Consider the following 13,686-nt stretch of genomic DNA (forward strand, 5'->3'; position numbering starts at 1 on the left):
AATTTTTTAATGACATGAAAAATTATGCTTAAGTTATTTTTGAATGTACTTTCAGTTTGACAAATGAGCCTAGTCAGAAAGTATATTCTAATGATTGAATAAGAGTATAGAAATATAGGTTTAACAAACCTGAAATAGGACAGAAGATTTTAAATTCGAATATTTAAAAAGAAAAAAAGGTGTATTATATAAAATATCATATAAGCTTCTCCATGTAATTTATCTGAAATGATAGCATAAACTTAATATTTAGAATTGTATTTAGATAATTGTTGTTATATATATATATATATATATATATATATATATATATATATAGATATATATATATATATATATATATATATATATATATATATATATATATATATATATATATATACACACACACACACACATTTCCAAAATAAACTTGAAAATGTTCTTACATTATTACAAATTTAACGAAATACATAAACATAGTCATACAGTAAGTAGACAACATAACACATTCATAATGTTAGACCAAATGCTAAAATAAAAAGCATTACATCAGTTATTTTTAGGAATATCCTCTTACATTACTTCCCACTAAGCAAAACGGAGAACATTACACAAGTCATTTTTTGTTGCCTGAAAAAAGATATTTTCGTTTTATACCTTAAAACTCAGGTGCTTTACCGCAACTTCAGAAACTAAGTGGATTATTGCTCCATCTAATGGTGAAGCAAAGAAATACAAACAGCTTACATTTCTATTTCTTCCCCTGCTCCTTGAGGGTGAAGTAGGTGACCCTGGAGGAGGTGGCTGCCTGACACATCTCCACCGAGTGGTCCATGTCCAGAGAGGAAGTGCTGATGAACCAGCCGCGGAACTTCACTGACTCAAAGCTGACCAGGGAGCCACCGGGGGGAACTTTCTTGAAGAAGAGAAAGCGGTCCAAGCCGTCATCCTGGTTGATCTCCTTCAGAGACTCCTGGCTATATTGCTAACAGACACAGAGGACGGAGACGCTGGAATAAAGTAATTGTACAAATTGATATTTTTCACCACTGTAATTATTTACCCCCAGGCTGATGAGTCAATATCAAGAACAATGAACAGGTTGAGCGAAGGGAATGCTGATTCTTTAGTGTGTGCGCAGCTAAGTCCAAAATTCTTCACACGTCTGCCTGATTTAGATCTTACATTATTTTTACTAAACTAATAACTTTCCTTTCCTGACACAAAACAAGATGGGAATCTCAATATAAAATGACTGTTATTTATTAAGAAATTAATATTGGCATCAAACCCTAATCATATCAGAACATTTTTATAGGAGTGGCCAAAAATTTTAGGGGAGCACAGAAAAAAAAAATTATATAATTTTATTGATTTATTTTTAATTTGTATGGGTTTACATTTATGTATTTGAAGAAGATGATTCTATATGACTTTCTATGACATTATTATGTCTCAGAATATTTTAAGCAGGAGCCATGGCCCCCTCATTATCCCCCTTTTATGAGCGCCACTGTCCACATGTTGAACGTTGATTCTATTTACCCTAAAATGTTACTTTAATTGCATAACAGTGAAACAGTCTCTAAAAACATATTTAAAAAAGCTGCAAATTTAAATGTAGCAAAATCAAAGCTATAACTGTACAGTAAGAGTGTCCAAAAATCCTTTCAGGGATAAAAATATGACTGTTGTATGATTTTGTGTTTACCTCCAGTTCCAGCGAAACTTTCCCATCTTCCATGGAGCAAGAAATGTGCAGGTTCTTAGAGACGGATAGCAGAACCGTCAAAGAACTGATGCTGGGGGGCGGACTGTAGTGGCACATCTCAAAGTTGACTGAGTGTGGGAAACAAACTGAAGGTTAAATTACAGTAACATTATAACACAATCATACATAACTGGTAAATACAGAACCAAAAAGATATGAGATCACCCTGTAATTTTCATGTTCGGAGAACTTTTTTGGTTCATGATTCCATATTTTTCGTCCGATTTTTCCCTTTTATTTGAATTCGAAAAAGATGTCCAGTTCTGAACATGACGAATAAAAACACTTTTATCTTTTTTTCTTTGCCTTTTTGGGACGACGGCTGTAGAATTTTGGTGAAAAATAGCAACTTACGGAAATATGGAATAATTAAAGTAGTAGGAGTAAATGCAGCACGTTTTCTGTATTTTAAAAACAATTTTTTTTTTTACTGTGTTTATCAATCTGTAAATACCAAAATGCTACTTCCTGCATTCTTCTGTTACCTTCGCGATCACAGTTTCCGGCTTTCAGGGTAATGGCCTGCAGCATCATCCCTCCTGGTGTCAAGATGAAATCTTTTTGGTGCTCATCGCTCACCGTGACCTCACACACGCTGCTGCTGCACCGCCGAAAGAATGGCTTCCCTGGTCTTGTGGAGGAGTTCCATCCCTCCTGGAAAATGGTTTCTGTGGAGAGAAAGACGACAAGATCTTGCTGTTTTCCAAACAACAAATAAAAAAGACTTTTGGGACAGATTTTTAGAGTGTTGACACGGTAAATATCCTATTGACCATAAAATCTTAGATTAATGGAGTATTAAATATTAGAGGTATACCGATCCAATAGTAATATCGCGACCAGTCCAGAGTATTTGTGACAATGTGTTCGGTTCATTAGGGCGGATCTAGTCAGTCTAATTCTATGTTTTGCTGCATTACTTATTTTACATTATATTTAGAATTCATAATTGCACCTTCTGAGTCATTTGAAAGAAAGTTTGTTGTTTGACCAAAATAGTCAACCTACTGATTTGATCAGTTTCAGTTTCTTTATTATTTCTTTTACATTGACTGTTTCTACTCCTAATAAAACTGTAAACACAAGAAACTGACATTTCTTGTGTTTACATCTTTGACCAAGATTGTGACGATATTGGTGCAGAGTTACCAAATAAATTTTCAGTTCTGCACATTTCTGTGTTTCAAAATAAAAACAAACAAAAAACGCTTTAAGTCAATTCAGCATTTTTTTTTTCTGTATCAGATTGGCTTCGTCCAATACTAAACCTTAGATATCGGTATCGGAAGTGAAAAAAGTGAATCATTGTATCCCTACTTAGATATCTCCGGAAAAGGACGTTTGTAAACTCGGGATTAGTGTTTTTCTTCCAAACACAGGCCAAATTTTTGTCGAAAATACCAGGAACTTTATTTTTATTCCCCCAAGACGCATTTCACTACCAACCTTCCACCACGCAATCCATGATGGCGCCACAGAGCTCCACGTCGCTGAGGTCTCTGCCGCACAGAGACAGGGACTTGCTCAGCTTTTTGACGGCCAGCACCAGGTTGGCTACTCTCTTCATGGTCGTCCTGTTGCAGGTGACCGTCAGGTTCAGGTCTTCGCTGAGTTTAACTTCACGCTCCACATCCTGCTGGAGAGAGCAAAACAAAACAAAAAACCACAAGCAACATCACTGTGGGTCGCTACACCTCTTGGTATTATTTTACAAGTCCAGTGTTCGTATGGCACATCATCAGCCTCATTACTGCATGGTGAGAAGAAAGTGCACCTGGTGCCAATTTGAGGGTTTAACTGAATTTGAAGGTGCCGGGAGTTTTTGGCTGTTCTGTGTTTTTCATACAACCTGACAGCTGACTGAATAATGCTTCATCTTTCCTGAAAGGCAACGGTTTGACACATCGCTAAATGCTTTTGGTATGTAATAGAGTAAGTAAAATGGTGAAAATAAATGATTAATTATTCATTTATTAGCTCAGGCGATCTATGTTAGAGTAAAGACCAATAAACCTTCAAGCAGCTTCATGCAGAGGTAGCATTAGCATGAAGAAAGTAAGCTAAGGCTGTTTTTAATATGCAAATACTCTCCAATCATTGATTAGATAATTCACTAAAGAATGAGTCATTCTTTAGATTCAAGTTTTGTTTTTTCAACAGATAATGAAACTGATAAAAAAAAAAAAAAAATCTTACATCAAAACATTAATATAACAGTGCAGCCAAGAACGCTGCTTCAATGTATGATAGTGATCCTGAATGATAAATCTTACCTCTGTGTCACTCGGGGGAAGTCCGTTGTCAGGTGAGCTAATGGCAAAATGTAAAATAAATGTTAGTGAAGCATTCTACCTCAGGTCGGTATTGCTATATTATCAAAAACCGAAAATGAGAAAACGGTTTTTAATAATAATAATAATAATAATAATAATAATAATAATAATAATAATAATAATAATAATAATAATAATAATAAACGTTCGGAAATCTGTAAACACTTGGGAGTTTAAAATGATTTTGTTTCAACAGTCTGAAGGAAAACCAAACTCGGCATTTTACTAGAACAGCTAATGAAACACATTTAGAGAGTGGTTAGACCACTGCGACATGTCAAATATCATCTGATGAACGTCCTGGTTACTGTGGTAACTCTATATGAGGTGCGATTATATACTCTCACTGCACTTGTTACCTGGAGCTTTCAGCTCCGAGAATGAGAACTGTAAAGCCAACAAACTTTCTAGTTTGAGATGAATGCTTCTATTTCCTCCAGAAAATCACGAAACCCGCAAGACTGTAAACTGTCACTTTAATGTAACTTTCACGCGCGGTCTCGGCGTTACACTCACGTCACAGTCTTTTAGTGGGAGAAGTGGGGGGTTTGTTCTCAACCCCTCACACACGCACGCACACACGCACACCTACACACACACCCACCCACACGCACACACACACACACACACACACACACACACACACACACACACACACCCATACACCCATACACACTTCGTAAAAGCGTACGTGGGGCCAATGCGACCAGCGTAACAAGCTCGCGGGGTTCCAGTTGGCCCCAACTATTGAGACCGCAGGTAATCAAAATAGCAAAATGCTAAAGGAAAAGCTAATCAATGGATATCCTGCAGCAAGACCAAAACATCTACCTGGCATTAAAAAACAAACAAACAAACAAACAAACAAACAAACAATAAAATCTTCAACCACAACATTAAATTTTACATATTTATTTATGTTTTAAAAATACATACATATACATCACAGCCTTCCGTTTACAGACAAGTTGTGTAGGAAATGTTCTTCCACTCACCAGTTCAGCGCATCAATTAAATCAAACTCCGACATTGTGCCTCAGAGTTAAGTCCTTCAGATGATGGCAATGTTCGGCCTCACTGCCTCTTTCTGAGAATTTATAAATGGAACTCACTTCCTTTTAGAAAGTTGGTGGTTCTCTCTCGTTCTCTCTCTCTCTCTCTTTGGAAACCACTGCTGCCTCTTTGTCCAGTGGAAAAAACAAGTCACTGAGTGTGAAAAAAAAAAAAATAAAAATTTGATAAATGTCAGGATGTTGTGGTGTTAAAATTAGAACTGACTAATCATTTTCAAACCTTAATTTGTCATAAATTCTGAACAAAGGACACCTACCTGTTAGAGGAATTACATAAAAAGTGAACAGGATTCAATAACCTGGTTATTATAACCTGGCAGCTTTTGTTGAAGCATCTTATGATTCAATTTCAACATTCAGATTTCTTTGGTCTGTATCCACTGGTAATATTGATCTACTAAATATCTCCAAATCTCTGACAGAGAGCACCACTCTTGTCCATTGTCTGTCAGACTTGGGCTTTGGCTAGGCCATTTCAAAACATTGATTTTCCGCTCATGAAGTGTTTCTTTTGGTGGCTCTCTTTTGACTTCTGAAAGCCGACTTGTATTTGGACCTGTTCATAACTTGACAAAGCAATAAATTCCATCTGAAGAAAGCTAAGCTCAGCATTATTCTGCCACCACCGTGTTTCATTGTAGGCATTATCCACTTTCTGCAGATGAGCTGTGTTGTTTCTGTGTTATGAATACATAAAGGAAAAACCTTCTAGTCTGACAATCCAGATTTCTGTTCATTTTGTTTCAGCAGTTTTACCTGAGACAAAGAAGAGAGTATTAAAGGGAGTTTTAAAAAATTGAATAAAGAAAGTGAAAGTTACGTTATAGTTTGTTTTTTAGCTAATCTGAAACTCACCGAGTTCTACAGCACATCTACGTGTGAAGACTGTCAAAGTCAAGCTAACATAACTGAGCATCTTCTCTCTCCTTTGCTACTTTTTTAAATGAAACTTTTTCCTGACCTGTGAAAGGTGATACCCTTTGACCTTTTTATCTAGTTTTCTTAGTGTGGACAATTAATAGCAAAGCACTGCTTCCATTTGTCTTTTTGTCAAATAAGTGACGTTTATTTTCGTGTATTTCGCCAAATCCATTTAGAAGGAAGAAAATCTGCATAGAAGCAAGTGAACAAAAATCAGGAACCTGATGCAGCTGATCATCTTCACCATGACTGATGACCGGCAGGTGTGACCTCAAGGAGACTAAATCTTGAAACTGAATGAAACACTGTTTCAGAAAAGTGTTAAACAATGTGAACGTTTTTGGAACCAGATTATTACCATTTATAATTCTTTTTATATTATTCCCAAATAAATCCAATTTATTTCTTCTCGTTTTGCGCAGCGCAGCAAATATGTGACGGTAAAAAGTCTGGAAATAAGTCAAGTGATTGTTTCTAACAGGTTAGAAACAATCTGAAATAGTTTCACTGTGTTTTTGTTTTCGTGTCTGCCATCCTTGACAAACTTTTGTCCTTTTCTTTCAGATTCCCGTCTAAAGCTTCGAGCTGGGTCAATTTGAAATGACTCAAAGCTTAACTTGAAGACAGGTAATGAACAGCGAATGTTTGTAACTCTTCTGATGTGGCTCCTGTTCAGAGTGATGGGAGATTCTGACCTACATTAAAAACCCCACCTCCTCACAAAGCCACATCCTCTGATGCTGCATCATCATATTTCCAACATTCTGACATATTTTGAAAGCAGCATGGGAAAAAAGTTTTATATATATATATATATATCTATATATATATATATATATATATATATATATATATATATATATATATAAAAAAATTCCTTCTCACCACATGGTGGTGATTCTTCTTCCTCTTAGCTGGGTCCTCTACCAGAGGATATATATATATATATATATATATATATATATATATATATATATATATATATATATATATATATATATATATATATATATATATATATATATATATATATATATATATATATATATATATATATATATATATATATATATATATATATATATATATATATATATATATATATATATATATATATATATATATATATATATATATATATATATATATTTATATATATATAAAAATATATATATATTTATATATTGATAAAATATATATATATATCAAGCTCCCAGGCCTCTGGTAGAGGACCCAGCTAAGAGGAAGAAGAATCACCTATATATATATATATGCTGGTGCTGGAGATAGGCACCAGCACCTCCCAACCCCACTAGGGACAAGGGTGTAAGAAAATAGATGGTAGTGGAATCAGTTTTTCTCCATCACAGGAAAAAAACAAATCAAAAGAAAAAAAAAAGTGACTCTTGACCTAGTTTATTGAATCTGAACCTCATGTATGGGTCCCGATTCACAGTTGAACTTGTCTGGCCCGGCCCCGGGGACCATCTGTGGCCCTTGTCATGATATTTGTTCGGCCCTGGACCACAAGTCAAGAATGCTAAAAATCTGCTTGCTTTCTGCCTCAGCTGTTCCACATTCCCCCTGATGAAGCTCACCTTGGTAAAACGTGGAGGTGGGCGGATCGATCCATAATATCCATAATATCCATAATATTCATAATATCGACACCAAGTCAAATCTATACTTTAGTTTCATATTGTTTCCTGAATTTTGATTTGATTTTTGCGTTGGAGTTTCTCAACTTTATTGGTCCACAAGAAACTAATGAGAGGCAAATTCCCTTTTTTTTCTTCTTTTTTTTATTGATTTGAACCCATAAAAACATCACACCCCTTCCAGGAGGCGTGAGAGAGTTGAAGTCTGAAAGAAAACACAACTTTCTGGGAAATCAGAGGTGTTAAAATTCACTTCTTTATTTATCAACTCTGAACTCTGAGGGGAAAATCTTCTGTTCATTCCACAAAGTGAGATCAAGAGAAACAAACCAAGAGTAGAGCCAGAGGTACAGAAGGGTTTTCACTAAAAAGTGGTGCTGTACATCAAACTTGTTTCTTTTTACCTTGAGAACAGCCTAGTGCAAAGAACTACAACACACTCACCTGACTACAGCAACAAAAAAAAGATCACACACACACCCACACACACACAAACAGCTGATCTTGTTGTCTGTGGCAGGAAGTGGTAAAGATTACCCAGATATGAAAAAGTGCTCAACAAGACAAGTATCTACAAATCCACTGACAAAATGTCCTCTTTGCTTGGTGACAAATCTGTAGTTCTCAAACTGTGGTTCACGTAACAACTTATGGTACACAAGTTCCTGTTACTGGTCTATGGAAAAAAGAATTAACACCATCTAATATACAGGGATAATTTCCCTGTATATTGGAATTTAAAGAAAAGAAAAAAAAAAAACATACATCATTTCCTTTCCTCAGGCAAGCTGTTGCACGTCTTCACAGTCTGCGTATGTTTTAGTGTGGGAGGATGCCAGAGTACCCAGGTAAAACCCAGACAGACAGAAAGTTCCCAGCTGAGGTTCCTTCCTGCTGCAGGAACCTTTTAATCTGCGGAAACAATTCATTTTAGTAGTATGCTGTGGCGATGAGGGGAAGTCCCCACGAAAAGCCTGCACAGATCTAAACTCCCCTGTTTACACACAGGCTTTGATGCCACAGTGACAGAAAACTGTTTCTGTCTTTAACATGTTGGGAAAACTTAATTACTTCTGTTCATTGAATGAATGTTATCAGATAAGGATAACCTCAGTAATAATAACTTAAAAAAGCTAATTATTTCCTTTATCCAGATTGGGTATCTACCCAAATCAACCTGGTCATGTGTTAAAAACTAACAGGACAGTATTCTATATCCTCCAGCCACATGGAGCCATTTTATAGCATAATGAAGTAAATATGTCTACTTTAATTGCTATATAAAAAAAAAACGCTGTATATATCAAATATGTCTTAAAGGAAATCTGACTTTCTAATTCAAGGCCTTGAAATTGGGCCTCTGTCTCTTCAAAACCTCCTGTCCTTTCTGAAACTCATCACAACATGGCTCCTCTGTTAACACTTTAGCAACTTTTTTTTTTTTCTTTTTAGCAGCAAAGAGTCCAGTAGGGTCTCTACTGGGACTCGGTAGAGGACCCAGTAGAGGACTGGGTCCTCTTCATGAGTCTGTCATACAACACCGCTCTCTTCAGATTCACTGTTAAGTTTACTGGGACAATTCTATGAAGCAAATTGCATGAGCTACAATAACATTTCATTTCGCCTCCAAGTTTAATGAGGTATTGTCCAGTTTGACCAAACAGCGTACCAAACCTCACCGACCATTGCTCTCTGGAAACAAAGTGTAAGTCTATACGGCTGCTGGATGATCAGCAGTTCCTCTTTGGAAAGCCGACCTAAACTGCAGGTCATCGGAAAAAAACCTTCCTGCTGGAAGATTAAAGCAAATAAAACAGATGGACCAAAACTTGGGTCTGGACTTCTTGGTTCTGTTAACCGGTCGGTCCATCATTGCGTCTCTCGGTTTGATTTCTTCACTGTACAATTTATTTCCATTCCAAGCATTAAAATCCCAATCATTGCATATAAAAAGCTTCATTTTCTAAACTTTCTCAGCAAGAAAAGGACACCGTTTGTGAGAAGGACAGATCAATTGTTCTTGAACCTCAAGGTCTTCAGCTCAGTGTGTGACTATAGCAAATACATTCCCTTCAAACTACAGAGGCTGAGTGTCAAGAAACTTGCTGGTGAGCGGGCGCAGGCAGACGCCCCCCGTGGCTGTGATCCACATGGCGGCAGCAAGAAGGAAAACATCAAGAGCCACAAAGAAGAATCGCCTGCGCCTCCGTGCACGAAGGAGCCGGTGCTCCACAGACGGAGGTCCAGACAGCGGCGGCCTGGACCTCCGGGTGAGGCAGGAGGGTAGGAGCCTCGGGGAGGAAGCCCCTCTGAGCACCAGCGCTGTTTGGAAGAACGGGATGGATCAGGACTTCGTGAGGAGTCCTGTTAAACTTTTAACATACAGAGTTTATTGTTTTAATGTCCTTGTTCTTATCCTCTTTTAGTTTAAAGCAACGAATGAATTGTATTTATTAAAAGAAAGAAGAAAATTTTCTGTATAAATGTAAAATGTCATGTATTTAAATGTTCAAGTAACAATAAAATTTTTTCAAAAGAAAAAATAAAAGGCTGAATGTCAAGGTGATCTTTTGAAGGTCACATCATCATCATCATCTTACAGAAATGTTTCACTGGAGCCTCAATAGTACAAAAACATCCACCACAAGGTGGAGTGAAAAGAGGAAAGTTTGTGCACAATCAAAGCACACCTTTACATTGTTACTCAGAGTGTGATTCACCAAGGTGGGCTTACTTTTTTCCATCTGCATGAGCAGAGAGAAAGAGAAGAAGAGAAAAAAAACACCAACACTTTCAGAATACGATTGTGTTTATTTCCTAAGAAAGTATTGAAAGTATTCAACAAAATCCAAATCCAACAGCATTCTCAGAAAGAAGCTAATCGAACAAATCTTTAATACAAATAAGAGCCGGAGAACTGGAACTTCTCTTCTGGTAACAGTGTTACCTAAACGCAGAGACTGAGAACCTAATGACTACATGCTGGACATGATGTGCTGTAGAGTCCTAAAACACACATCAACACACACACACACACACACACACACACGCACACACACACACACACACACACTCAGACGTTTCTCTGATCAGTTTGTGATCATCTTTCTACATTCACTTTTCAGAATTAAAATGAGACAACCAAAAATTTCCTCAGAAATCAGGTAAGAGGGAAAAAATAAAAAATAAATAAAAACCTGAAATAAGTCGATATGTAATAACACTGAATCCAACTCCAACACAAAGAGGCGAACGGTCTAACGTAACACAGGTAGAGCAGCAGCCACTGTAGGAAACAACCTGGATCATCTGGACACGTTACTGCAGGCTGAGGAACGCCTCCTCATGTCGTTCGGTTTGGATTATTCCCAAGTCTACCTTAATACGTTTGAGTGAAAGCAGCCAGGATCATCAGCTTGGTTTGAAGGAACGGGGCAGCAAATCCACAGAACTCGACCCGGGACTCAAACAGATCAAAACCTAAAAGCTGCACTTCCAGATTAGCCTGGAATCATTAGCTTCAGGCTAATATGTCTGTTGGAGATTTGAACTATACTTTTAATTGCTAACTCAACTGAACTGAACTCAACTGGCTGCGTATATTTTTATATATTTTCTCAAACTTCTACAACTTTCAAACTAATTGAATTTTTGGCACATGTGATCCCAGCCAGTGGAATTAGCAGATAGAAGTGATTTGAATATTTAAGACATTTTTAAACACTAATTCATTTAGATGTTAAATTAGCTTTATGAAATCCTCACTCTTGATCCCAACACACATGGCCTATTCAGAGTGGGAGAACATTTAAAGTGACACGGATTCTTCAAATCTGCCTCCTCTTGTCCCGCTTAAACGCCAGTTAAATGTACAACATGAACAAAACATGAAAGTTTTTTCCATCCAACTTTTAGATTTTTTCCCCTCTCAATATTATATAACAATAAATTTCCCACTGCTTTTACTTATGCTGTTGAAATAATCAGACAGACTTGCAAACATCCAAACCTTCTGCTTAAAACACTCATTTCAAAAATATCCTCCTTTTCATTAATACATTAAAATAATTAAACTCCTTATTTAGGGATTATTTCTGATATATATCATTTATGTATGTGAAACAATGACTGAGACCATCAACACACAAGGAGTAAAAACTGTTGGCACATGAATATTCAAATAAACTTATGAATGTTTCACAAGAACTAAAGATTCCGATTCACCTTTCAGTCGGTGCTCTGTTAGGTACAGAGCGCCCCCTGGTGGATCTTAGCGTTGCACCCTCGTAACAACACCTGACGTGGAATATTAGAGGATTCACGTTGTTTTTCATTTTCCAATGTTGATTTAAGAAAATAATTTAAAAACAAGCTGTCCATCATCAACCTTCTCCTCTTTATGGAAGATGAGGGCGAGTCAGAAAAACAGTCAGAATGGTGAGACAGCATTTGAGAATAAAGACTATTTTTTATTCTTTAGTGGCCCTAATCCTCTTCCGTACCTCCATTCAATCTATTCTGAACTGTCAAACCTATAAGGCGATGATTCACGGTTACGTCGTCAAAGCTATTGTGATTTTACAGCCGACAGTTTGTGAATTATTTTGGAGTTTTACAAAAGAAAAAGCTTTTATAAAACCCGCAGAGCTAAAAATCACTCTTAGCGAGTTTAAACTTTCCTGCCGTTTCCACCAGCGACCTGATGAAGCAGCAACAGGCCAACCCACGTTTCAGTTTTACCTCGTTTCCTCTAGCAGTTCAAGCAGAGATGTTTCACAAAATGACTGAATGATTTTTGTGCTTAAATTGCCAGTGTTACCCAAACTCTGAGCGTTTAAGTCTGACTGATGGATCCAGGTCTCTAAATGTTTATAGGAGAACATATTTGGTTCCGTTCACGTCAGACGGTTCAGATATGAAACCAAAAAGAAACTCCGATAAGACACCGGCTGCTTTAGATCAGATCTGCACTGATTTCTCAATGTGCTTTGGATCCGACAAACACTTTAGATAATGCAGAGTATAGTTTCTTCAGTCAGGTGTGATTGTTCTCATCTGTGAGCCACACGTTCACTTGTTAATCCAGTTCAGGGATCTGCAACCTTCACAGTCCGGAGAGTCATTTTTATCCTCAGTACGGATGGAAACTCCAACGTTTCTATCACACATTTTACACGATCTTTTAAAACGAGACTGCTTTTCATTTTATAATTAATATCTACTGTTACAAAAAAAAGAAAAAAAAAAGTCATTTTTAAAGAGCCCATTTATAAAAATGGGGGGGAATCCAATGGGATGTTGATATGCATGGGGGGAAAAAAAGCATCATTTCCAACATAAGAAAACTGGCATTTTTTTTTTTTTTTTTTACAAATGCAGCAGAATGTTGTTGTTGATCCATTTTTAGGCACACTTAACTTTTTTTAGACAACTTTTTAAAAGAGTGATTGTGGACGATCCGAGGAACCGCAGGCTGCAGAACCCTGGTGTAGTTTAATATTCGTTCAGAATCAACACATTACATTCGAAACTAACTTTTATTTAAACTAATTTTGAAAAACATCCCCCCCTACTCCCCCTCAAAAAGTTAATTTTACAGTTCTGATCAGACCCTGAAATGTCAACCACATGCATAATCTGTTTTACTTCACAATCAGCCAAAAAACAAAACAAAAAAAAAAACAAAAACTAAACATCAGGATTCTCCTCACATCTTATAAAACGCAGAATACTGGATTAAAACCATCACTAACATCTCCACAGAGACAGAACAGATGCATACACACATGTAACTTTGGCACCCGGATATGTACAAGAAAGAAATGATAATGCAACAGTTTAGTGCAATGAGCTAAACCTGGAAGAAAAAAAGAAAAAGGCACCGCCTCCATGACATAAAACAGGTTTCTCTAAAATGAGCTGCATTTCCAAAAGCAGTCAGGAACATT

At 36.7% G+C, this 13,686-nt stretch overlaps 1 protein-coding gene across 1 annotated transcript; it reads right to left on the reverse strand.

The window, feature by feature from the left end:
- Positions 1 to 392: 392 nt before the first annotated feature.
- il1b (interleukin 1, beta) lies at positions 393 to 5,190 on the reverse strand. Its single transcript, XM_044095919.1, has 6 exons — positions 5,082 to 5,190; positions 4,027 to 4,063; positions 3,200 to 3,389; positions 2,239 to 2,421; positions 1,694 to 1,821; positions 393 to 967 (listed from the first exon to the last, which is right to left on the reverse strand). The coding sequence occupies exons 1-6, from the start codon at positions 5,114 to 5,116 to the stop codon at positions 734 to 736; spliced, it is 807 nt and encodes a 268-aa protein (XP_043951854.1). The 5' UTR covers positions 5,117 to 5,190; the 3' UTR covers positions 393 to 733.
- Positions 5,191 to 13,686: the final 8,496 nt, after the last annotated feature.

The sequence above is a fragment of the Gambusia affinis genome, linkage group LG17, assembly GCF_019740435.1.
Source record: "Gambusia affinis linkage group LG17, SWU_Gaff_1.0, whole genome shotgun sequence".
NCBI classification, from domain to species: Eukaryota; Metazoa; Chordata; class Actinopteri; order Cyprinodontiformes; family Poeciliidae; genus Gambusia; species Gambusia affinis.

Coding starts and splice junctions, on each gene's coding strand:
- il1b (XM_044095919.1), bottom strand. CDS start 5,116: ATGTCGGAGTTTGATTTAATTGATGCGCTGAACTG. Junction 4,064..5,081: donor TTAATTGATGCGCTGAACTG/GTGAGTGGAAGA, acceptor TTTTGCCATTAG/CTCACCTGACAACGGACTTC. Junction 1,822..2,238: donor CGGAAACTGTGATCGCGAAG/GTAACAGAAGAA, acceptor TCCCACACTCAG/TCAACTTTGAGATGTGCCAC.